The sequence below is a fragment of the Eurosta solidaginis genome, chromosome 2 (genome assembly GCF_040869045.1).
Source record: "Eurosta solidaginis isolate ZX-2024a chromosome 2, ASM4086904v1, whole genome shotgun sequence".
In the NCBI taxonomy this organism is placed as follows: Eukaryota; Metazoa; Arthropoda; class Insecta; order Diptera; family Tephritidae; genus Eurosta; species Eurosta solidaginis.
In genome coordinates, this window is record NC_090320.1 from 83,553,985 (window position 1) to 83,578,501 (window position 24,517).

General features: G+C 37.6%; 1 protein-coding gene across 1 annotated transcript in view; it reads right to left on the reverse strand.

Moving 5' to 3' along the window:
* Positions 1-20,692: 20,692 nt before the first annotated feature.
* The window catches only part of LOC137240047 (uncharacterized), a 267,048-nt gene continuing 263,223 nt past the window's right edge, over positions 20,693-24,517 (reverse strand). The window contains exons 7-8 of the mRNA XM_067765949.1: positions 22,037-22,233; positions 20,693-21,791 (exon numbers count right to left, since the gene is read on the reverse strand). Coding sequence (XP_067622050.1) covers positions 21,247-21,791; positions 22,037-22,233 — 742 coding nt within the window. The 3' untranslated portion in view covers positions 20,693-21,246. The remainder of the gene's footprint in view (positions 21,792-22,036; positions 22,234-24,517) is intronic.

Here is a 24,517-nt window from a genome sequence, read left to right on the forward strand (position 1 = left end):
CTTTTGCACGACTTCTGGGCATGGCAGCATCACACGCCATACCTAATGACTTATAGCGTTTTCTTTTCTGGCTATAGTGTTACGCTTTTTGTACGCCGCGCAAGGGTTGTTGTTCTATTCTAAAAAACAGGCAACGCCTTTACGGGGTATTTCGTTCTTTTGTGAAAATTGTTGCCTGCTCGCAACGCAAAAGCGTTACACTTCTACCCTGTATAAAATGGCGGTGTGGCAGTGCAACTCTGTGAAACTCTCAATTCGCTCTTGAGTTCCACATATACTCTGTTAATATGAGTGCACAGATCACCAACCAGATTGCGCCTTCACGAGTTCAAAATTGCTTCGTTCTCCGCATCTACGTCACAGTTGACTGTTTGAGTGAATGAAAGAAAGAGAGAAAAAAACAAGAGCTAACGGAAAATGACGTAAGAATTGCCCATAAAAAAGAGATGATCTAATGTTTACATGCACAATGCGCAATCTTGTGTGATTTGTGATATGAGTGAATATGGTGAGATGAAATGTTCTGTTCTTTGCATGGCGGAACGATACAAGGTGGTAGCATGGAACAGCTGATTATAAACTTTTTTTATTTGATTTGATTCATCAACTTCCGGCGCAGTACGATTTTGACATTTGTCCATCGAATTTACAAAAACAAAGTACATGGGATTTTTATTTATGTTTGTAGGTATGTCACCATGCTGCCACCTTGTATCGTTCCGCTATGATTCTTTGTATGCACTATAAATGTTGACAATTTTCTGGGGTAGCAGTAACACTATTAAGGCTTTACCATTTACTTAGGCAACAATTTATTTCATAAAAGAAAACGCTATTAGATATTTTAACCGACATATCTTCCGCATGTGTCCTTCGTATTATGGCATCATTCCATACAATATCAAATTCTTCTGGTTCAAAAAGGTGTTGTTTCCATCTTCGTATTATGGTATCATTCCCCAAAACATCAAATGCTTCTGGTTCAAAAAGGTGTTGTTTCCATCTTCTTCTTTGCAGTTGGTTGGAAGCTGTCCTTGATGAAGTTTCCACTAGCTCTAGGCTAATAGATTTGTGGTCGCTATGCGTGTAGGCGCTATTGATGGACCATTTTGCTCGTCTCGCTATTTCGCTACTAGCAAACGTAAGATCTATAATGGAGCGTCTATGGCTAGTGTCGAATGTATATTTCCCTGCCTCATTTAGAAGTTCTAGCCTCAGGGGAGTAAGGCTTTCGAGAAAAACTCTACCTCTATCGTTAGTTCTACTACTACCCCATACAGTTGACCATGCATTGAGGTCTCCACCCATTAAGAGGCGTTGGTTCCACATTGCAATTAAAGAGATGGATGGTGTCATGTGGGGATACAATGCAAGCAACAAATACGTTATGTATGTCGGGGGTGATTCTGGATAGGTAAGGGTTTAATCTGTTACAGTACCCAGATCGAAGTTGAGCTAGAGTGACGCCCGTCTCCCTGGGAGAGTGAGTTCCTCTTCTGCGAGTTCTGGGTATTTTTCTTTAAGAATTGGCTTCACCTGACAATAGCTGGCTTAGAGCTCCGACTCCTGTTTGTGGATATCACTGAGGATCTATTTGTGTTTTTTACTTCATACGGCTGTGTTCCCAGGTGCCATATTTCCTCATAATGCTTACGAAGATGACCTCTTAACCCCCTAGGAGGTGTGGCCTCTTCAATCAGATGTTTGTTGGAATGCCCAAGTGTGTGGGTATTCAAAGGAAACTGTTTGTTCAGCATTTAATTTCTCCCTATTGGGGGGTACTCTCGCCTCATTGTGTAGGTGGTATTCTGGGGACATAGGAAGACAGCCCATAACGGTTCTGAGGGCAGTATTTTGGCAGGCTTGTATTTTCTTCCAGTGAGTAACCTTTAGGCTTAGCGATCATATCGGGGACGCGTAGCATGCAATTGGCCGGCCAATTGCTTTGTAAGTGCTAATGAGCGTTTCTTTTTCTTTACCCCAGGTTCTGCCGGGAAGATATTTGAGAATTTTATTACGGCTCTGGATTTTAGGAACAATTGCGGTTGCATGCTCTCCAAAATGTAGATCCTGATCGAACGTCACACCCAAGAATGCTATCGACTTGGATATTCAATCTGGTCGATATTTGGCGCGTCCATGTTGTAAATAAGGTCGCCGATAATGCCAGATTTCGCGAGGGGAAGAAACTGGAGATCAGGGAGATAGCTGTTAGTTTTTAAGTTAAGTTTTTTAATCATGCCACTTTCCTGTCTTAAAATTGATGAAGGTGCGTTTTTCAGTGGTTGTGAAGTCGGCAGATCGCTGGAGCGAAAGTAGTATGGGTAGGTGTTCGGATGCCAATGTTACCATCGGCTGCTGGTCCTGCGCTAACTATTGCTAAATCTGGCGAACTATGCCAGATTCCTACCATACGAGTGGGGGCGTCTCCGTTTATCGTGCAGAACGTCGTTTATTCTAAGATAATGCGACTATCGCCAGTGAGTAGTGCGCTGATGTCAGGGTAGTATCCACTGAGGCAACAGGATATTGATTATATTGCACTGAAGGGTGGGTGTTAAACGCCGGGCCGCCTCCATTTCCGCTCTCGCGATCTTTTCTGTGGACGTCAGGGGCACCCAGAAATAAATTTTTTGGGGAAAGGGGGTTTAGACTAAACAGTTTTTTATTTATTTACTTACTTACTTAATTGGCGCTTAACCGTTATGGCCGTCCAACAAGGCACGCAAGTCGCTCCTTCGCTCCGCCAACCGGCGCCAATTGGTCACACCAAGGGAGTTTAAATAGTTTTCCACCTGGTCCTTCCAACGGAGTGGGGGCCGCCCTCGACCTCTGCTTCCATAGGCGGGTTCCGATAGAAACACTTTCTTGGCCGGAGCATCATCGCATACCATGGCCTAGCCAGCGCAGCCGCTGCGTTTTAATTCGCTGGACTATGTTGGTGTCTGCGTATAGCTCGTACAGCTCATCATTAAATCTTCTTCGGTACTCGCCATAGCCAACAGAATAATGTCCAATCTTCTTTTATTATTTGCCTACATATTTTGAACTCAGCAACGAAATCTGCAACGGAACCTGCAATATCACCGTCGGAAGTATTCTTCGGGTTCGCCGTCGTAGATATCTCGATGATTGACGCTTATTTCTTAACGATTTATAAAAGAAAAATCAAGGTTTTGTAAGCTTGGGCTTTGGTTTTTCAGTATGCATTTAGTTAAGCTAAGCTTAAACTCTAGTCAAATTTAAACTCCAGTTAAACTACTGAGCAGTATTTCAGTCACAGTTTAAGGCCGCCTTTGGGGTATGCTTTTTTGTGCGGCAACATTGGCTTCTTATTATCTAAATAATTTGTAGATACGGCAACAGCTGGATTTTGTTTACCCAACAAACATGGAAAAAAACTCTTCAGCGAAATTATATATATAGTTCCGGAAGTGATATGCAACATCATTATTTAATTATTCTTAAACCATATAGTTCTCGAGTTGATATCCAACTTCATTCTCCAGTCCCTATTTCAACCTTTGAGAAATTTTGTAAAATTAAAAGTTTTCGAGTTGATCTCCAACGTCATTAATATATTCCAATTAATATCCTAATTTCGAGAGATTTTGAGAAATGTACAGTTCTCAAATGAACATTCAACACATTTCTCCACCTGATATCCTACATAGCATATCGAGTTGAGGTGGAGTTGAAAAAATCTCCAAGGTGGTACCACCAAAACCAACAGCTGTTTATTGTGAGAAATAAACACCTGGTTGATAGCAGTAATGAAGCGTAATTAATAAAAAATAAATTGCATAGGCGGCCGCCGTGGTGTGATGGTAGCGTGCTCCGCCTACCGAAGATTCTGGGTTCACGCCCCGGGCAAAGCAAATTTGTTCAACTTAAGTACTAACATTTTTTTTTGCTTTATAAAAAATTCCGAAACACCTCTTGAGATTTTAGAAGTATGCCTAGTTATCAACATGAGCTCTAATGGTACTCAAGCCCAAATGCTTGTTGGGTATATTCGACGCCATTTCGAACGAACGAAATCAGTGATAGGTTAACTAGAGTTTAACCCAGCTAGATCGGCGTTTTAAGCTCAGCTTAAAATTCAGTTTAAGTAGAATGAAAAGCTGCAGAATAAGTTAAGCGTAGTTTAACTGACAAACTGAGTTGAACTTGTACTGAAAAACCGGACCTTAATGTTTTTTTGAGAAAACTGATTAAAAACTTAAATTACGTTTACTTTGCTTGTTGGGTTGTAATCCCGACGTGTGTGTTCAAACTCAGCTGTTTGCCCAACGCAAACGCCAAAACGACGCAAAAGCCGAATGTGTACCGGCTTTAAGAAAAACTACCAAATGTATGTTTTATTGTGATAACAAAACGCAAAACTCTTTTTAATGTCATTATTGCTGGTAACTTGCAATTTGGCTGGCAACTGGCAATTAGAAAACACGACATAACAAAATATACATGTACGTATTATTAATTTTGCTTTTACTCAAATAATGAGTTTTATGATCAAAATTGGGGGACAGGGGGTTTTAATCCCCAAAACATGCCTCCCCCCTGGCTGCGCGCCTGATGAACGTTATACCCAGAGCAGGTCTGCAAAGCAGATCTTGCCGTGAGTTTGGTCTCTTGAATCGCAGCAATGCGGAGTTCCTTCCCCTTTCCCAAAGCTAACGAAGCTATGTAAATCTCTGACACAGATATCAATTCTACACTCAAATAAATTTTTTCCCAAATAAATAAAAATTCATATAGATATTAGAGCAAAATTGTAAAGTTTATAAACGGCGATGGTTCCTAGGACAAGTTTCTGAATTTCACTTCTCCATCAGCTAGCTTGCCTTTTTGTTTCTATTCCTTTTATTCACCATTTAGACACATACACTCTGTATGTAGTTTATTCCTAATGTGGGTTTATGCAAATGGCGATTCCTATATACTTTAATATTAATTACTTTATTGATTATAATTGAGTTAGCATATGAAATGTAAATAATGATATTTCAAATTTTCCTTGTAAAGAAGTCAGACGATTTTCAATAGACGAATTACACACAACGCTTTTCATTTTCTGTGAATAATTTGGATTTATACATTGGTAAAATCCTTACTCATAAATATTATCTCACATTTGGGGGCTCGTCCAACGTTGTGTGTTTTACTAAAGACGTATAAAGACGAAAGAGGAATCAACTGCAAAAATCTTCTAAAGGAGTAGAAAGACGAAATTTGGATAAAGACGAAAAAAGGTGAATCTTAAAGCTGGGAACATTTTAAATGATGGCAAAAAGCATGCAGTCAGCAAAAATACCGAATGTGTGTAAATGGACCTTGCATCAGCTAAAAGAAAAGGCAAAGGAAGTGGGATTGGCTATGGGCGGTACTAAAGCTGAAATTATTGCACGCCTAATGGAATATGATCCCAGCGGGAATTGGTTGCATTGCGACGATGAAGGGGAAGGTGTTGCAGCTTTTGAACTTGCATCTGCAAGCAATGACGACGAAAGACGTGGCTTCGAGTTAGAACTCATAAAGTCAGCAGGAAATTGACTTGGGAAGGCGTGAGAGAGAGCTTCTTAAACGGGAGCTTGAACTATCTCATCGTGAGGTTGAGTTCCTACGAGCTAGTAGAAATGCAAGCAAACTAGAGGATTCGCATCCCTCAGCAGTTATTGGAGAAGACTTGCTAGAGGAGCAACGTATATCATCACAAAGATTGCGGTCAACATCCAAGATGAGTATTAAGACATTAGGTGAGCTCATTAATGATTTTGATGGATCACCTGATCAATTCAACGTTTGGAAGAAGCAATTAGTTTTTCTGAAATCTGCACATGATCTCAGTGAGAACGAAATAAAAATTTTGATTAGTCTGAAACTTAAGGGAAAAGCATTCGAGTGGCTTCATTCAAAAGCTGGGCATTTAGAAATGACATTTACTGATTTATTGTCTGAGATTGAGCGAATGTATAAGCCAAAAACAAGCAAAATGGAGCAAAGAAAAAAATTTGAAAATCGAGTATGGAGAAAAGAAGAACCATTCAGAGAATACGCTCGATAAGATCGTGATCGGAAATCGCATTCCTATTGCAGATGAGGACATGTTGGAGTACCTTATAGAGGGAATACCGGATCGCACTCTTTATAATCAAGCACGTATGCAACCATTCATTACAGTAGAATCTCTAATAGAAGCGTTTGAAAGAATTTTCTTAAAAGAATCAACCATTTCCACGCATTATAGTGTTAAGTTGATGAAAAATAAAACTGGTGAAGGTTGTAAAGATGGCTCTGATGCTAGTGTCTTGTAGAAGTGGACAGTGAAGAGGAAAAATTGTTATAACTGCGGAGAGTTAGGGCACGAAAGCGGTGAATGCCCAAAGAAAGGAAAAGGTCCAAAATCTTTTAACTGTGGAGAGAATGGACACATGGCATTAATATGTTTTGAGAAAGCCAAACAAACTAAACAATCAAATATAATAACCTGGAAACCCTGTACACGTTACATGAAAGTTGTTTTGATACATGACCACGAAATTGAAGCACTAATGATACGGGCAGTGACTTAACATTAATGTGTGAAAATGAATATGAAAAGATTGGGTCACCGATGTTGGAATCTTCAGAAGTACGTTTTTCTGGGTTAGGATCACCGGCGCACGATGTAATGGGAGAATTTGACACAGAAATAGTCATAGATGGGCATATTTTTCCAAACCGAATGTTATTGCAAGGCATCGTCTTTTGATTGGAAATGATTTTCTTGTATGAAGAAATTTCCATGCCAAACATTATAATTAATATTGACAAGGATAACGATGTTTCTGAAATTTTTCAAATCCAAGCTTATGATGAGGAGGATAATGGAGAAATTGACCTTTCTCATATAGATGAACATGAAGTTAAATTTGAAGTGGAGAGAATAGTTACTAATTATAAGCCGAAACAAAATGTCAACACGACGGTGAGTATGAGATTATTACTTAAAGATAATGAGCCTGTGTATCAGTAAGCGAGAAGATTATCTCCAGCTAAGAGGGACATCGTGAACAAACAAATTGAAGAGTGGCAGAGCCAAGGCATAGTAAGGCCTTCAGCATCTGATTTCGCTAATCCGAAACGAATTGTAAGTGACAGGGCAACTGCTTTCACATCAAAAGAATTTGCAATGTACTGTAGCGAAGAAGGAATTCAACATGTCTTAATAACAACAGGTATTCCCAGGGCAAATGGTCAAATTGAAAGAGTTAATCGAATAATAATTACTATGCTAGCGAAACTCTCTGCTCCAAGTCCAGGGGAATGGTATTGCCATCTTAGCAATGTTCAGAAGTTGATCAACATTACAGTACATCGAAGTACGGGTGCAACTCCATTTAAATTAATGTTTGGAGTAGAATCAAACGCCAAAGATGATCTGAAGTTGTTAGAGATCTTGGATCAGGAGTCTATTAATGCGTTTGAGGAAGAAAGAAGTTATCTGCGAAAGGAGGCACATAAGAGCATTCAACTTATGCAGGACGAAAATAGGCGACATTTTAATAGAGGCAGAAAAAAGGCATACATATATTTATCGTGAAGGAGACTTGGTTGCTATTCGAAAAACGCAGCAAACACCAGGATCTAAGTTGGCGCACAAGTTTCGTGGCCCTTATCAAATAGTGAAGTATTTACGAAACGATAGATATGTTGTACCGCCACCGTGGTGTGATGGTAGCGTGCTCCGCCTGCCACACCGTATGCCCTGGGTTCGAACCCCGGGCAAAGCAACATCAAAATTTTAGAAATAAGGTTTTTAAATTAGAAGAAAATTTTTCTAAGCGGGGTCGCCCCTCGGCAGTGTTTGGCAAGCGCTCCGGGTGTAGTTCTGCCATGAAAAGCTCTCAGTGAAAACTCATCTGCCTTGCAGATGCCGTTCGGAGTCGGCATAAAACATGTAGGTCCCGTCCGGCCAATTTGTAGGGAAAATCAAGAGGAGCACGACGCAAATTGGAAGAGAAGCTCGGCCTTAGATCTCTTCGGAGGTTATCGCGCCTTACATTTTTTTTTTTTTTTTTAGATATGTTGTACATAGAATTGGTGAGACTGATGGTCCCAAACAAACATCTACCGCAGCCGATTCTATGAAAAGATGGACATTTGATGACGATGAGGACGTTTTCCGAAGTGATGATAAGCAATTAGAAGAAGACGGCACTCGGGTCGAGTACTTGATCAGGATGGCCGAATGTGGGTTTATGCAAATGACGATTCCTATATACTTTAATATTAATTACTTTATTGATTGTAATTGAGTTAGCATATGAAATGTAAAGAATGATATTTCAAAATTGTCCTTGTAAAGAAGTCAGACGATTTTCAATAGACGAATTACACACAACGCTTTTCATTTTCTGTGAATAATTTGGATTTATACATTGTTAAAATACTTACTCATAAATATTATCTCACACTAACAATGTGGATATGATTTTAGGTGCGCTTATGAAAGCTTAGAAACATTTGTTTAGATTTTTACAGTATTTGTTTTTTTAATACTTCCGCTGTTACTATTATATCAATATGATCATATGTATTTAAAAAAAAACGGAATTGTTATGTCCAATAATGCTCTAAGATATCTTTACGAGTATTCGATTTGGTATTGATTATATAGTTACTAACCGACTAACGCAAGATGTTCTTGAACATTTCTTCGGCGCGATCCGCAGTAAGGGGGGGGGGGGGGGGGGGGGGTTGAACGACCATCCAACACCGATGGAGTTCACCCATAGACTCCGTAAATACATGTACATTCTCTACTCGCTATGCAACTTTGTACATATCTTTACTCTACATACACTTTAAATGCTCGTTTTTTCTGTAAGTTTAAATATAGCTTAAGATTAGAGTTTAGCTGGACCTTTTCAGATTTAAACTTAGATGAATAGTAACATTTTTAAAAAAAGAGAGCAGCAAACTGAAGCTAACTTTAACTCACACAGAAACTGGAAAAATACATACATACGTAGATATTATGATGCTGCTTATTACCACTTCAAAAACAAAAAAAATATTGTACTGTGTTACAAAGACTCTCTTCATTTTATCTTAGCAAGAAATACCGAGAAACTAAGCGGAAAAGGAAATGTCGAAACGGATGAAACAGAGTGGTTAAGTGTGCACTCAGCCAGTTTTGACATATATTCACAAAATTACGACGAGACAACAGAGGAACTTTTTACAGAAGTGGATAAAACAGTGGTTAAGTGTGCCCTTAGCCAGTACTGACAAAAATTCACAAAATTATGGCGGGGCAATAGATGAAGTTTTTACAGAAGTGGATGAAGACCGTTTCGACCGATGAAACTGTTGAGTTAGATGAAATGCATAAAGATGGCCTGGCCTACATTGCTGGATGTAAAAACCTCTTGGGGCTTCGATAGCTCAAGTGAGTTCCCAAGGGGTTTTTGCGCTCGTTGAAAAAAGAGAAAAAAGGAAAAGAGCACACAGCAGATTAAATTCAAGAATTTAACAATTTAATTATTTTCAGTTCAAAGCTAACTCACAATATATATATACAAAAGCTAATTCACAGTTTGATTAATTATACATAGGTTAAGTTTTACAAGCGAAAAGAAAAATCTTACCTATAACAGGGCTGATGGCTGCAGTGATCACGGAGCTTTCCAAAAAAGAAGTGAAAGAGTTTCTTTCTTGTAAAACGCGTTCACCCTTCAATTCCGTCGAAAAGCGGTTTTGAGGGGTAATTGAACGAAAGTAAGTTAAATTTGGAAAGTTAAATTGGAAAGTCGCGCACCAACACGTACACATACGCCTGCACGGACATATATATAGCCGTTGGTGTTAGTGCGCGAAAGTAGACAGAAGCAAACACAGATAGTTTACTTTAGGCTGGGTCGCTATTGGCCGTGCTCATTCTTGGGTTTAGCTTGATGGCCTAAACACTGGATATATAATCTGAAAACTTGATCGCACTATGAAGAAGAAAATTCGGCTTCTTACAGCTGGATAAATAAAAGAGAATATGCTAGCCTTAGTAAGCCCAACCATGAATTTTTTAATAAAATTAAATGTTTAGAAATAGTTTTCGCTAAATACAATGGTGAAGAAATATCCCACCAAAAAAATTTATTGCCAAATTTGCTAGAGCTATGCAAAGACATATACTTGGAAGAAGATGTTAAAAAGTTTTTTTTAGATGCCGAATATTTTTTAGAATTAAGCATTTAAACAAAAAATTGAGGTTGCAAAAACATAAAAAAATTGCATTTAAAAATAAAAAAATGGCAAAGACTATTGTATAAAAAAGAACGTTGTTTTAATCATTTTCATAAGGCTAAAATCCTTAAATAGGTACATATTTTCTAAACTAGGTCTTGGTGGCAAAGTGGCTCCGTTAGATTTTTAGGGGGCGCCTAGAAATTATTGTTTAGCCAAGAGTCTCTTGCCTGACCCAAATACTAAGGCCTCAAAAAGGTAGATTCTAAAGTAGCACTCGTGTCAAAAATCGATCCATTAGATTTCTAGGTTACAGCTTTTTTAGTTTAAATTAGTGTTTGGCCAAGAATCTTCCCGGTTTGGTCATTTTGCGGCTTCAGATATGCAATATAATTTTTTAACAAGACAATTGTATGTGTCCAAATACTGTGCTTGGGCCGCAAAGGGTTAATACCCTTGTTTAAAAATTTTTGAAGGAAAAACTCTTAAAAAAACAAAATATTTCAGTTGTCAATTCTACCTTGTTGAATTTGCCTTGATTTTGGTGTTGTTTTCATAACAAAAATATAACAAATTGTTGATTTTTTTTTTTTAGTGTTTATTTATTTCGATCTTGATGATCTTATATACTAAAATAAACAATAGTTTTCATTTAATAATACAATTATACAATGACTCTAGACGAGTTCTCATGTACTTGGCGGGCTACATATGATATAATATAACATTTTATTAGTTGATAACACATGTATAACCGCTTTAACTTAAAGCATGTATGAACCATGATTATGTTGCAAAAAAAAAAAACATTAAAAAACAATGCCTGATTAAATATTATTAATAAAAGATAAAATTAAGTAAGGGAAAGTTATGTCGGATGTCCGGCATGAGCAGGTGTTGTGGTTATATGTGATGTAGCCACCAGCATTGTCTTATGATGGAAGATGCTTCCAGTTTGTCTCTGGTAGAGATATATGTATTAAAACGTTTGTTTTCTGTGTTAATTGTTTTCGAGGTGATTATTTTCATATTCGCTCTTCTAAAAATGTGATAGATTATCGGTATGAGATCTTTATTTTGTATAAATAAATTCCTGTCAAGGTAAAGGAATGATTCTGGGGGTGTAAATCCATTTCTAACTGTAAGGGAAAATATACTTCGCTTTCATAGAAGGGTGCACTTATCAGTGTGTTATTGTCATTGTTAAGACAGCGTAGTATATGTGGATACGTTCGAAATAATTTGGAACTTTTTCCAATTTTTTTTTAAAGTTTGAGTTGCATTTTTTTATAGGGGGGCGAAACAGAACAGTTTCACATTTGTTAGCGTTTACTTTGAGTTGCCAATCTATTGTATATTCTTCGAAAGTATTGTATTTACTCTGGAGATTTGTGTTTATGTTAGTAATTGAACTATCTGAGTGATAAATAACAACATCATCGGCAAATGCTATTATGTTGTCTATTATATGCAATTCTAGTATATAGATATTAAAAAGAATGGGGGCATTTACAGTACCTTGCTGCAGTCCATTTTTTATATTAAATTCTCGTGTACTTTTTATACCATTTGTATATACAGAGAATTTTCTATTAGAGAGCATATTATAAATTAGTATTACAAGATGAAGAGGGAATTTGTATCCAATGAGTTTTGTTATGAGTCCTTTTACCCACACTTGGTCGAAAGCCTTTTCTATGTCGAGGAAGCAAGCTCCTGTGACATTTTTTATTCCAGTTCCAGTTTATTTCGGAAACCAGAAGGCTGATGGCGTGAATAGTTGAGTGCCCATATTTAAAACCGAATTGTTTGCAACTTATTAGGTTATTATTTTCGATAATTCTATTAATGTTTATGTTTATAGCTACCTCGAAAACCTTACTAATATTTGGGAGCAAGCTGATTGGGCGAAGATTTTTGATACTGTTTTTATCTCTGTCTTTTTTAGGTATCACTATAGTTTTGGCGATTTTCCAAAGGGATGGGAAGTATGCATTGTTCAACATGTTGTTGAAAAGCGTACACTATTCTAAAATTATATTTGATCTAAGCCTGATGAGAGTTTGCCTTTCAAATTCGCAAATACATCTGAGAGGTCGTTGGGAAGAATGAAGAATCTTTCAGTTTGTTCTTCGGAAAGGTTATTTGCCCTCTTTTCGATGGTAAATGTTGTTTCGGTCGCTTCGATGCTGTCGAATAAAGTTTTTGTTTTCAAAAACTCATTGAAGCAATCTTCAACCTGTGAATGAATGAGATTGTCAGGTTTGTTCTATTTTGGAGAGTGGATTGATTCAAAATGAACGCCAATTATATCAACTATTTCTTTGCTATTTTTAATAATGTAATTGTTGGTTGAGGTATTTTTTTCAATAACGGTACAATCTAGTCCAGCTTCTTGTATGAGTGGGGATGAAGCAAATGGAATACAAAGATGACTGATAGTCTCTCCCTGATTTTTTATAAAAGATTTTTTAATTTTTGACATTTTAAGAGGATCGTTAGTCTTGATAAAGGATAGTTTTCGTTCAAGTTGCTTGTTTATGTGTATTTTGATGTTGTCCTGAATTAATTTCTTTATTAGTTTGAGTTTGGCTTTTTCTTGTTGTATAGTGCTATAAGAGCAATGTAATTGTAAGCGATTATAATTTTTTATCAAAGTAAGTGTTTTACTTTTTTCTAAAAGCAATGATTTTAAAATTGGTATGTTGGTAAGTGTGTTAGTAGTGCTGTTAGATTTTTTATTTGGTACATTCTTCTCTATGGCTGTTAATATTATTTTGTTAAGTTTATCTAGGTGATGGTCGATCTCAGAGTTTTTCAAGTTCCTATTGTCCGGTGTCCGCGTTTTATTTTCAAGTTCTGAAGTCAGGGTGCTTTTAAAATTTTTCCAGTTTGTTTTTTGTAGTCCAAAATTTTTTGTTGCGAGTTGCCCAGTAATGTGAATAAGCTATTGTTGTCTCTACGAGCGATAATTTTTATGGCGTTGTGATCGCTATCGTAGTTAAGGCAGTTGAGACAGTTGACTGTGTCATTGCTTTTTTGTATGTTTAGTCTATGGTCTGCAATACAGATATCTAAAAACGAATTAGATCTAAAGTATGACGGAGATACAGCGGCATATAGATTGCAGCGGTATCTCATCTCATTCGACGTAAGCCAATCTTTTAGTAATTTGCCTTTAGAATTTTCTTGAACATTACCCCAGTCCGCGTGCTTACTGTTGAGGTCTCCGGCTAGTATGTAATAATGATTCAATTGTTCAAGATTTAGAACTTCGAAAACTGAATTGAGTTTTAAATACGTCATTATTGTTCCCTGCCGGATAATATGCTGTTATTATGTATAATATATTATTTGGAGGCATGTGTATTTTAACAATGCAAGTTTCAAAAACTGTTAAGTTATCAATTTTACGGTTAAAAACTTTGGTAAATTTTATATTGTCTTTGATTAGGATCGCTGTTCCACCACCTCTCATACCTGCCGACCTATCTTTCCTTATTAAATTATATCCAAAAAATTTTAACTTATGTTTCGGATTTAATTTAGTTTCGTTAAGTAGTAATATATCTGGATTTCTATCTTTTATAAATTTACTTAAGTCTAATCTTCTGCATAAGTTTATGAGGGAGCTAACATTAAGAGAAATAAGGTACAGTGAGGTTTATTAACAGTTTGTAAGGGACCACCACTCATACTGAGTCCATAATACCACATATTGCATCGACCCTTGCAGTCTGCAATTCTAGTTGTTTTTGTAGGTTTGGAATTTGATTACTTAGTGCTAAGATTGTATTTTTTAATTCTAATTGAAAAGAATTTTGCATGTTTTGGTTATTGATAGTATCAGAAGCAACTCGCTCTTCTCTCAATACATTTGCATAGCTTACATTATGATTAGTAGATTTGTTGTAATTAATAGGGTGATTAGTTTTAGTCGTAACTAAACTTTGTTTTTTCAGTCTCATTTTCTGTTGCAGCTCTACATTTCACACACCTGGCTGGCATATTACAATTGGCAGCACTATGAAAAAAGTTTTGACAATTCCTACATTGTGGGATTTCGGGTCTGCGTAGATGTTCCCATTTGATACAGTGATATAGTATGTATTTGATGGCTTTTAACTCATTAACGTGGCTATCAGCGCTTACTTGTACCATGAATATAGGAAGCGTTATCTTTTTCTCTACAGATTTCTTCGTAGTGAATTGACTTACTTTAAGTATGGTGAGATTTTCATTTTGGTAGTGTTGAAGCTGTTTTAAGATTTCTGCGCATTTGGTATTGCCGTTAAGGCCTTTCAGCAGATAAGTTTTAGTTTTTAAGCATTTAGGTGTATACGAATAGTATTTTACCTTGGTTTTTTCAAAATATCCGCGGACTCTTTTATAATCGTCGAGATTTGTTAAATAAATCGCTATTTTATTTTGGCTATATTCTTTTATTTTAAATTGAGTTATCTTCAAACCATCTTTAATCAGTTCTATTATTTGTTTAGATTCTACATCGAATGTATTAATTGGAGGAATGTTTTTGCTGTTGTTTTTGTTTTTCACATTTGTATTTGCTTTTGGTTCTTGTTTATTTGTTACACTTGCAGCTGCAGCTTCGGCTGCTGCTGCGCTTGTTGATGGGTTGCAGTTTTTGTTTATAGCATGAGCTCGTGTTTCTTCGCTATCGTTACTTAGCTTGTTGGTTTGTACATATTGTTGGAATTTTATGAATGCTTCATTACACTCTTCTAGATCTTCACCTAGTATTGCGTAGTAATTGTTTTTGGTGGTTTTTGACATCGTGTTTTCTGTCACGCTGTCATTTTTTCTTTTTCTTGTCAAGTCATTATTTGATGATTTTATAATTTTATTAAACACAGAGTCAAGCGCATTGCGCTCGCACATAATTATGAACTACTATTTCTGCTAGTTTTATACTACACTTGCAACTTCTGAAACAGTGATTTAGGTATTAAATAATTTGGTTTTTGTATTTTTGCACAGGGCAAAAGAAGAACGCTATCCGAATACGTGTTGTTCGCTACGTAGGCACGATCAAACTCATATAACAAATTGTAATATATTTAGTAATTCTATACGACAGCATGACACTCTTAATACACGTCCAAAAATATCAAGAGGGGTATCAAAAGACGCGTTTTGGATCCAGGATTGCGAATCCGAAAGCGGAGGTAAACAATTTTTGGTCTGTCAAGAGATGTTCGCAAAAGAAATTTTGAAAATTTTCATATGGTTGTTGTAATTTGTGCAGTACCCACAAAAAAATAGTGAACATAAGTGTTTTCCGCGGATATAGTTTTGGTCTCCAAACCGGTGTTGGACCCACTCAAGGTAACTTTTATAAGCGCGGCCAAAGGCCGCCAATGCAGAAAGATGTTCTGCGCAAAAATACTATGGATCCCACCCTCGGTTTCGGAGCACTCCGGGGTAATTTTTCGGGTTTTCGTAAATATCTTTTTAACGATCTAAAATTTTTCCTTTCCACCTTCGGATTATTGTTGTCGAGGTCAATACGAGTCTTTTGACACCACTCTCGGTATTTTTGGACGCGTATTACCAGTGTCATACTGTCGTATAAAATTACCATACATTTTTGCGTTCTAATATTAATATTATGATATTTTATCCAAAACCGAATTTTTTATCGGTGGACATAACCAGAAGATAAGAAATCTCAACGGTCAACCGCATTTCAGAATTTTCAATTCAAGAATTGTATTGTGGTTTCCCGCAAAAGGAAGCATCAGGCCACGATCCTCTTCTGAGGAATTTTCTTCAACAAATTGTTGTGCCAAGGTGTACGCAAGAGATACATACCTGCTAATAATAACAATTTGGTGTGACATATATCCGAGGAGATTAAGGTCTACCTTTCTATCCAATTTGAAGGCTACGTATCGTGTATTCGTTTTTCTACGAACTGGCTCACATAAATACATGTTTTGTGCCGACCCAAAAATTTATCTGCTAATTCGGACGAACTTTTGGTGCCAAGGTAATGCCGAGGGACAATCAATACCGTTTATACAAATTTTCTTAAATATTCTTGATGGATAGGCCAACACACTAGCTCTACACCACGGCGGCAGACTTAGGACCGTTCAACCGGTAAATTCAGCCTCCACGAACTATCATACTCCAACTGGACGATGATGTTTAGCTAAGCTGGGAAGAGCTACAGCGTTTTTGCTGGCGTGGGCAAGTTATGGGAAGATCTCCACTGGGTTCGGGGAAGCAGATGAGGGAAGACTTTGGTCTCTCTTGGTGCCCCTGTTGGCGTCAGTTATCGCGAAACAGGGTTAGCTGGAGTGACTTGTTACGCAACGACCAGCATCTCCTAAACGGTTAAGCGCCAATTAAAAAATGTATCTTCCAACCGCGAGGAAAAGGACCAAACCAAACCAAAGAATATCTCCTAGATCATTTTTTTCCGTAGTAGCGAGGACACTTGAAACTGGTGATCTCTTATAAAGTAAAGTTTCAGCATATTTAAGGGTAAAAGACGTATCAACCAACTGAAGAACGATGAATGAAAAATCAATAAGGGATATCTCCAACTTTCGCTTCTTAATTAGAAGAGGTTGAGAAGTAAGGCCTTTTCTTTTGTCCCTTTGCAAAAATAGCACGCGTTGAGGCATCCATTATATAGGTAACTCGTTTTTTTGCCATATATGTGTGTACATAAAAACCGATTTCAAAACTTTTCGAAATATTTTTTCACTTATTTCATAAGCATTTTATTTTTTTGGCATTAAAAAAAATTAAAATGTCAAACCAACAATTTTTTGTGTGTTTACTTTGGTTTGGCCATTGTACAGGTCTACAAGTAGGATATGTAGCAGCACGCACATACACAGCCACGCTCACCTGATAAAATGCTTGTTCTTGTTCGTTTTTTTTGTGGATGCTATTTGGCACTGTTGTACTTCTTAGGACCAAACAAAGATTAGTAGCTGCTATCGAAAACTGCTTAAAATTTTTTTTCTTATATTACAAAGAAATATACTTATTTACTTTCAAACGAGCACTTAATTACATCTCTCTTTAATAACCATATATTTTGGACAATTTTAATTAACAAATTGTGATACTTTTTTACGGGGACGATTGCTAAAACACGACCAAAACCGTCGGGGGAGGTATTAATAGACGCGTTTTTGCCTCGCTTCCAATAATTCGAATACTTTTTCTCTTCGGACTATTGACAACAGGACAAAACGCGTCTATTCATTTTTCTTTCCGCTTTTTTGGACGGGTTATTGCAGTCGACCTCGGTTTCAAACTGTTTTTCGCGGAGAACTTTTGAACGGGTAGAAAAACTTAACTCCCGTGTTTGTATTCTTAATACTGAAATAACTACGCGTCCTCAGATACCCCAATTGAAGACTTTTTTATAATTTTCTGAAGGACCCACATGGGTGCACTTAAAATTTCCTACTAAATTCGTTAAAAGAAATTTACCATCACAGCAACCCATATCTGATATTCCGATCCCTTTTTTGCTTCCCCGTGTCGCTTTCGACGAAGCAACCCCGGTAATTTTGACACTTCGTTCAGTGTCAAAACTCATGTTCCACGCAGGTTCCACTGGGTTCCACGCTAGTTTGACACTGACCGAAGTGTCAAACTGCCGTGTGTTAGAAAGGGAAAGAAATTGTTTCCCTCTCATACATATCATACTTGTAAACCTGTACAATGGGTTTGGCATTTCCACAAAGTTTAAGAGAGTGATTTAAAAAATTTTTTAAAAATCAAAAAACCATTATGGGCGCCAAGAAGAGTAAATGGTTTTACCTGGTAATATTTATACCATGGATCTATCAAATGGCTGGTGTCCCGTACATACGGGTGCTTTTATGCGATTTTTCACATATCCAAATATTTCAAGACCAGGTTTCTATTTTTATTTAGAATGTACCATACAATATTAATGCACCAAATAGTTTGTCTGAAAAAGTTATAGTTTTTCTTTATTTTAAACGTTTAAAGAATTTTGATGGTAAAAAATGTTTCTCAGTTTGAAAAATTATTTGGTCTCAATTTGTTAGTGTAAATTTGCATATCATACCGAAGTGTCCTAGCTTCATATGGATGTTGTTGTTGTTGTAGCGATAAGGACACTCCCCGAATGCCTTGGGGAGTGTTATCGATGCTGATGGTCCTTTGCCGGTACGTTCCAGTACTAAGCCCGATCATCTCGGGAACGATTTGGTATGACCACATGCGACCTTCAAGGCCATATTGCCCTCCCACCTCCTAGATCCATGAAGAGTTCGGGGTCGCCAGAGCCTCGGCTTTTAATGAAACAGGATTCGCCACGGATAGGTGAGGGTGACAATTGGATTGGAGAAGCTATATATTGCGCTGGCAACCCCTTGAAAGGATTGCGCTACATTGAATCTATTTGGTATTTTAGTCTCCTCTTACGACAGGCATACCTACCGCGGGTATATTCTAACACCCTAAACCGCTGGGGGGCTTCACATGGAAGGGCTTTTTTTGCACTTTCTCATGAATCGAATTTATATCTGAGGACATATGGGAGTGCTATGAAACATTTTTTTTTTTTGTATTCAAAGTGTTAATTCGTATCTGTGCCTATTCTTCAGGGCAAAACAAAAACAAAAGGTCTAGAGTGTATAGGGGTTGAGCAGCTCTGGTCTAAAAAAAATGTATGTGTACGATTTGTCCCGTACCAACCGTAGAATGCTAAAGTAGCAATTAATGTGAAGGGCTGTTGGAACATTATCACTTTCACTGGATGCCTCAACGCTGCTTCCGTTTAGAATGGCGTAGACGACTTTCCTATAGAATCTGAGGACTCTGAATATTGGCTACCAGCTGGCCCTTTTCGTTGTCACAGAAATTTGACCCGGGCTTGAAACCTTCATCTTTCGCCAAATTTTTGGAACCATTTAAAATTGTTCCTGTACTCTGTCCCGTAATTTTCGATCGGGTGACGGCCATGTAGCTTTATGGATCTTTTAATGTTTAAACTTTGAGGTGGATATGAAAACATTTCGGGAAACAGCGAAGTCGGTTGTCCTCACTTCATTAATTAATATCTGAAATTGTTGTGTAAATGTATTTTTATGAACAATATACATATGTAAATTTTTTGATGGCAAAATACATGATAAAAGAGGTAGATGCCACAGGTCTCGAATTTGCATGTACATTCCCTTCGTGAATTTATTATTTTTATTTAAAATGTGGTTACCACGCCCATTTTGTAATTCTTGTCTAGGCCAATTCTATTTTGAAAAGATAAGATGGTTATAAATAATATCACAACATCTTAAACCGTTTTTGAAGTTAATGCACAGTTGATCATATTGTAACGAATTTAGTGCAATTCCGCTTATTTGCAACCTTCTGCTAACGTTCGAATCACTAAACTGTTGAATAAATAACTCCAATATTCGATAATGCAAAATGGTCTTTATTAAAGTACTTCCAAAATAACACTTCTATTGCTCGACAGATAGCGTGCTTAATCAAAACAATGTCGTGCCTCTACTGTTGCTGCCTTTTATACTCTGTGATTTCTCGTTCGCATGCTTCTAGGCGCTTCCACAATTTACTTAGTTACTGCTATAAAATTATAACTACAGATGCACGTGTATAGCTTCTCATTTGCGCGTGTATATGTGAGTGACACTTCCACAGACAGTTGCCTACTTTTGGGAGCATCTCAGATGAGATATATGCTTGTGTTTGTGCGTCTCTTCTCCGCTGCTCGTATGGACATATGGGTAGTCATAATGATTGATTTGTTGATGTGCATACGAGTCACTGCTTAGTATTGGCTTAGAGATGATAGTATCCCTTAGTGCTGCTAGTATTCGTCACAATATAAAATTTTAGCATTGTCTCGTTATGATGGAAATATCCCGTTATGTATTGAATTATCACAGAATTATATTTAATTTTGAAATAATATTTATTTTTTACATGAGTATTAGTGTCGGTCAGAAAAGGTAGTGTGCTGAATTTCACAACAATACAATTCTTTAAATGAAAGTTATTACAAAAGCCCGTATGATGATGACCCCTATGACAAAAAGGCTGACGGATAGACCTATTAATGAATGAACAATGCAAACATAAACTTTTTTTCAGTTGACTTAAGTAAAATATCAAAAAAATCGCTAGGCGTCACCAATCAAGTCGATAGTGGCTACCGAAGAACTCAGATCTTTTTCGTGAAAAACAACAAAATGTCAAATCAAATGGTTTATAACATTAATGTTCAGCCACCGGATTATGATTGCTGGGACCGAAGCTGGTCTTTGAATGCCGCTCTATACATTCTCCGCCGTGGTTCAGCAGTGAAGTGCTAAAGTAAAGAATAAAAAAGCTTCATTTCAATTCAAATAGCTGGACGTAATTTGAAAAAATCATTCGGCATTAAGTTTACGGCTTAATTAAAAATTAAAAAATCGCTCTAGACGTTTTTGATTGGGGATGTGTATTTGATAATATGGTAATATACATACTAATACTTAAAACATGGATTAGTATGGCAGATATCCTAGTAAATAGCTTTCATAAATTGTAAAATTATTGTACTATAACGTTCCGTTAATTATGCAATAATTCTCACAATTGATGTGTAGAATAAAATTTAATTTATGTAAGCCCAGCTTTGAAAACTTTAATGCTGGTGTATTTCAAAATGTATCAAATTTAGACTTTACACGTATATATATATATAGTTTCAGCTGATTTCGGTTATTTCCAAATTTGGGGCCAGTTCTCTTTGGTTAGTTTTATACTATTGGGCTCACTTTGAGGCGCTTACGTACCCCGCAGGTAAAATTTTTGTTTGTTTTTAAGCTTATTCGCTTTGTAAAATTCATTTTTTTAAAGTACACTTCTTTCAAATTTTGACCAATAGATACATACTAATATAATTTTTAAGGAGCTAAGCACAAAATCTAAAATACTCTTCTTTTTACACTCTGCAAAGTTTTTAACAGTAAATTCTATTACACTTTCACTTTACGTGCTTTCTTTGTCACAATAAAAATTTGGTTTTGCCGCTAGTTTTAATACGTGATTAGCAAACGAATTGATCGTAAGAGTTTTGCTAGTCAGTTCAATAATTTGGGATTTACCTCGCGGATAAAAACGTCTACTATTTTGAGGTGGTACTGTTGTTATGATAGTTGGATCCGTACAATTAATCCAAATTTCTTCATCATTTTTTGCAGTTATTATTATGTTATCTCCAGTGTTTGAAGTATGTTGTATTGTGTTGAATGCTAAATTAGGCAATTTGAGTTGATTCAGAATACGATGCGACGGAGATGTATGTGAAACAGTACATGCAATAAAAATCACTTCCGCTGATTCAGTGACTTCAAAATCTTGTACGTACTGAAATAATAACAGCATACTGTTTTGTCCTATTTCCAGACTTGGATAATATATGGAACCTATGTTCTGTCCCAGATTAATATTAAAGTCGTAGTTCATCAACACATCGCCACTCCGATGGTCCCATATGGTTAGTTGTGTGTCGCCAAAGCCAATTAACTTGTCATCTGCATAAAGAAATAAAACAGTTTTAAGACATAATACACATATATACGTGTTTACTACAATTTTAAGACAACCATGGATGAAGGTGTTATCTCGAGAAAACTAAGTTTAAAGATTTAAATGTCCATATTTACGTATGAAGCAGATAGTTTTTATGTATTAAACGGTGTTAGCCCAAAGTTCGCCATGACGCCTTTATCCACGCACATCTCCATTTATTATGAAACATTTTCATTAATATCATTACCTGTAGAACACTCTAGATATCGAATGCGATGTCGCATATGTTTAAAGTCGCGTATGCTTGCCAACGTGTCTAAATTGGGCGTTAATGAATACTTGCAGAGTCCTGAGCGCGGTTTTCCTAGAATGTTTTCTTGAGGCCACGACATTACAAAATATCTCGACTCAGTTATTGTGGTGTAAATGACATCAGAAGGCAACCTTGTTAAAATATAATAGGGAAGAAAATAAATTATTAAGCCTTTTATGGTTTTAACATACACATTTTAATCTATTTTGATTCTAAGGGCGGAGTCAGATAGAACTTTACGCCACACTTTAACTTTGTTCTACCTTAAAATAAATGCTGTGGTGTACGTGGAGTCTATCGCCCTCTCCTGCATTGGGCATTTACATTGATTATAAAGCCAATCCTGTACTATAGAGCCCGTGTTTGGTGGACAACCACACAAACAAGAGCCTACCTCAAACAATTAGAGAGGGTATGCTAGCCATCAATGCTAAGCATTACGGGAACCCTGAAAACAACCCCGACGGCTGCCCTGTATGCCATTCTGCACATTCCACTGTAGACCTCGTGGCATAGAATATAGCTTTAACAACTGCCATGAGGCTAAGTGCCATCGTGTTATAGCGTCATCAATTACAGGAGGAACAGTCTACCTGATACCGTATTTGGGCTTCGAAGTGGCTCTTAGAGCGACAATAGAGGATGGTTGCAGCAAGGAGAGTTGCTCCTTTTCGACCATGAGGGTAAGAGGTGGACCCCAGCGCGGGGCTGTAAAGTGACGAAGATCTTGTGTGGGTCTTGCAACCTTAGACTAGCAAAGTTATGCCTATCATTAAAAAGAGAGGACTATAGACTCATAACGGTTATTCTGACTGGACACAGCCTTCTGCCGTCATATGCCTTTAAGCTAGGTTTGGTCAGTGATAGCAGATGTAGGAAGTGCTAGTTGGAGGAGAAAACGATCAAGCACGTTTTGTGGCCGTGCCCTGCGGTTGCCAGGATAGGACTCCAGCTATAGAGTGATACAACTTTTAGATCTTGAAGCAGCAAGTGGCATAGGTCCAAGAAAGCTTCTAATATTTGCCAAGGGGACGGAGTTATTTTATAACATAGGCCCTGGTTTTTGATGAGGTTTTGCATTTGGGTCGTTAAACAAAATTCTGGTAGCACTACGGAATTATTCAGTCTATGTGAGGACAGGCAGCTTGTTGTTGTTGTTGTAGCAATGCTTCGCCCCACCTAATAGTTGCGACCGGTCACAAATTGTCATCAATATCCTCTAACGGGAGTCCAAGGAAATTTGCTGTTTCAGCAGGGGTGGACCATACTGAAAGGGGTGTTAGAGGCGTTGGTTCCACATTACAATTAAAGAGATGGTTGGTGTCATGTGGGGACACATTGCAAGCGGGGCATAGATTTGGTATGTCGGGGTTGATTCTGGATATGAGGGAGTTTAACCTGTTACAGTATCCAGAACGAAGTTGAGCCAGAGTGACCCGCGTTTCCCTGGGGGGTATGCGTTCCTCTTCCGCAAGTTTTGGGTAATGTTTTTTGAGTACTGGATTCGCCGGGCAATTCCAGGCATAAAGGTCCAACGCCTGTTTGTGGAGTTCACCAAGGACCTGCTTGTGTTTGTTTGCTTCATACGGCTGACTTCTCAGGTGCCGTATTTCCTCAAAATGCTTACGAAGATGACTCCTTAAGTCCCTAGGCGGTGTTGGCTTATCAATCAGATGTCTTTTGGGATGCCCAGGTTTCTCATTTCTCTCCCTGATGGGGAGTATTCTCGCCTCTTTATGTAGATGGTGTTCTGGGGATACAAGAAGACGCCCCATGGCGGTTCTGAGAGCAGTATTTTGGCAGACCTGTAGCTTCTTCCAGTGTGTAGTTTTTAGGCTTGGCGAGCATATAGGGGACGCGTAGCATGCAATCGGTTGGCCTATTGCTTTGTATGTGGTAATGAGCGTTTCTTTGTCTTTTCCCCAAGTACTGTCAGCAAGGGATTTGAGGATTTTAGTACGGCTCTGGATTTTCGGTACAATTGCGGCTGCGTGCTCACCAAAATGTAGATCCTGGACAGGCAGCTTGTCACTGGTGAGTGCTAAACACTACTGTGTGGGTGAGTGCATCAGGCTGTATTATAGCGTTTTTTTTTTCTGGAAAAAGTGTTACGCCTTTTGTACGCTGCGCAAAGGTTGTAAATATATTTTGTTCTATTCTAACTACTATTCTCTGACGGTCAACGTCTTTTGTGAAAATCGCGTTACACTTTTACCCTGCATAAAATGACTCTGCTAAATCAGCTGATGTTGTTGCTGTTGTAGCAATGCTTCGCCCCACCTAATAGCTGCGACCGATCACAAATTGCCATCAATATCCTCTAACGGGAGTCCAAGGAAACTTGCTGTTTCAACAGGGGTGGACCATAATGAAAGGGGTGTTAGAGGCGTTGGTTCCACATTACAATTAAAGAGA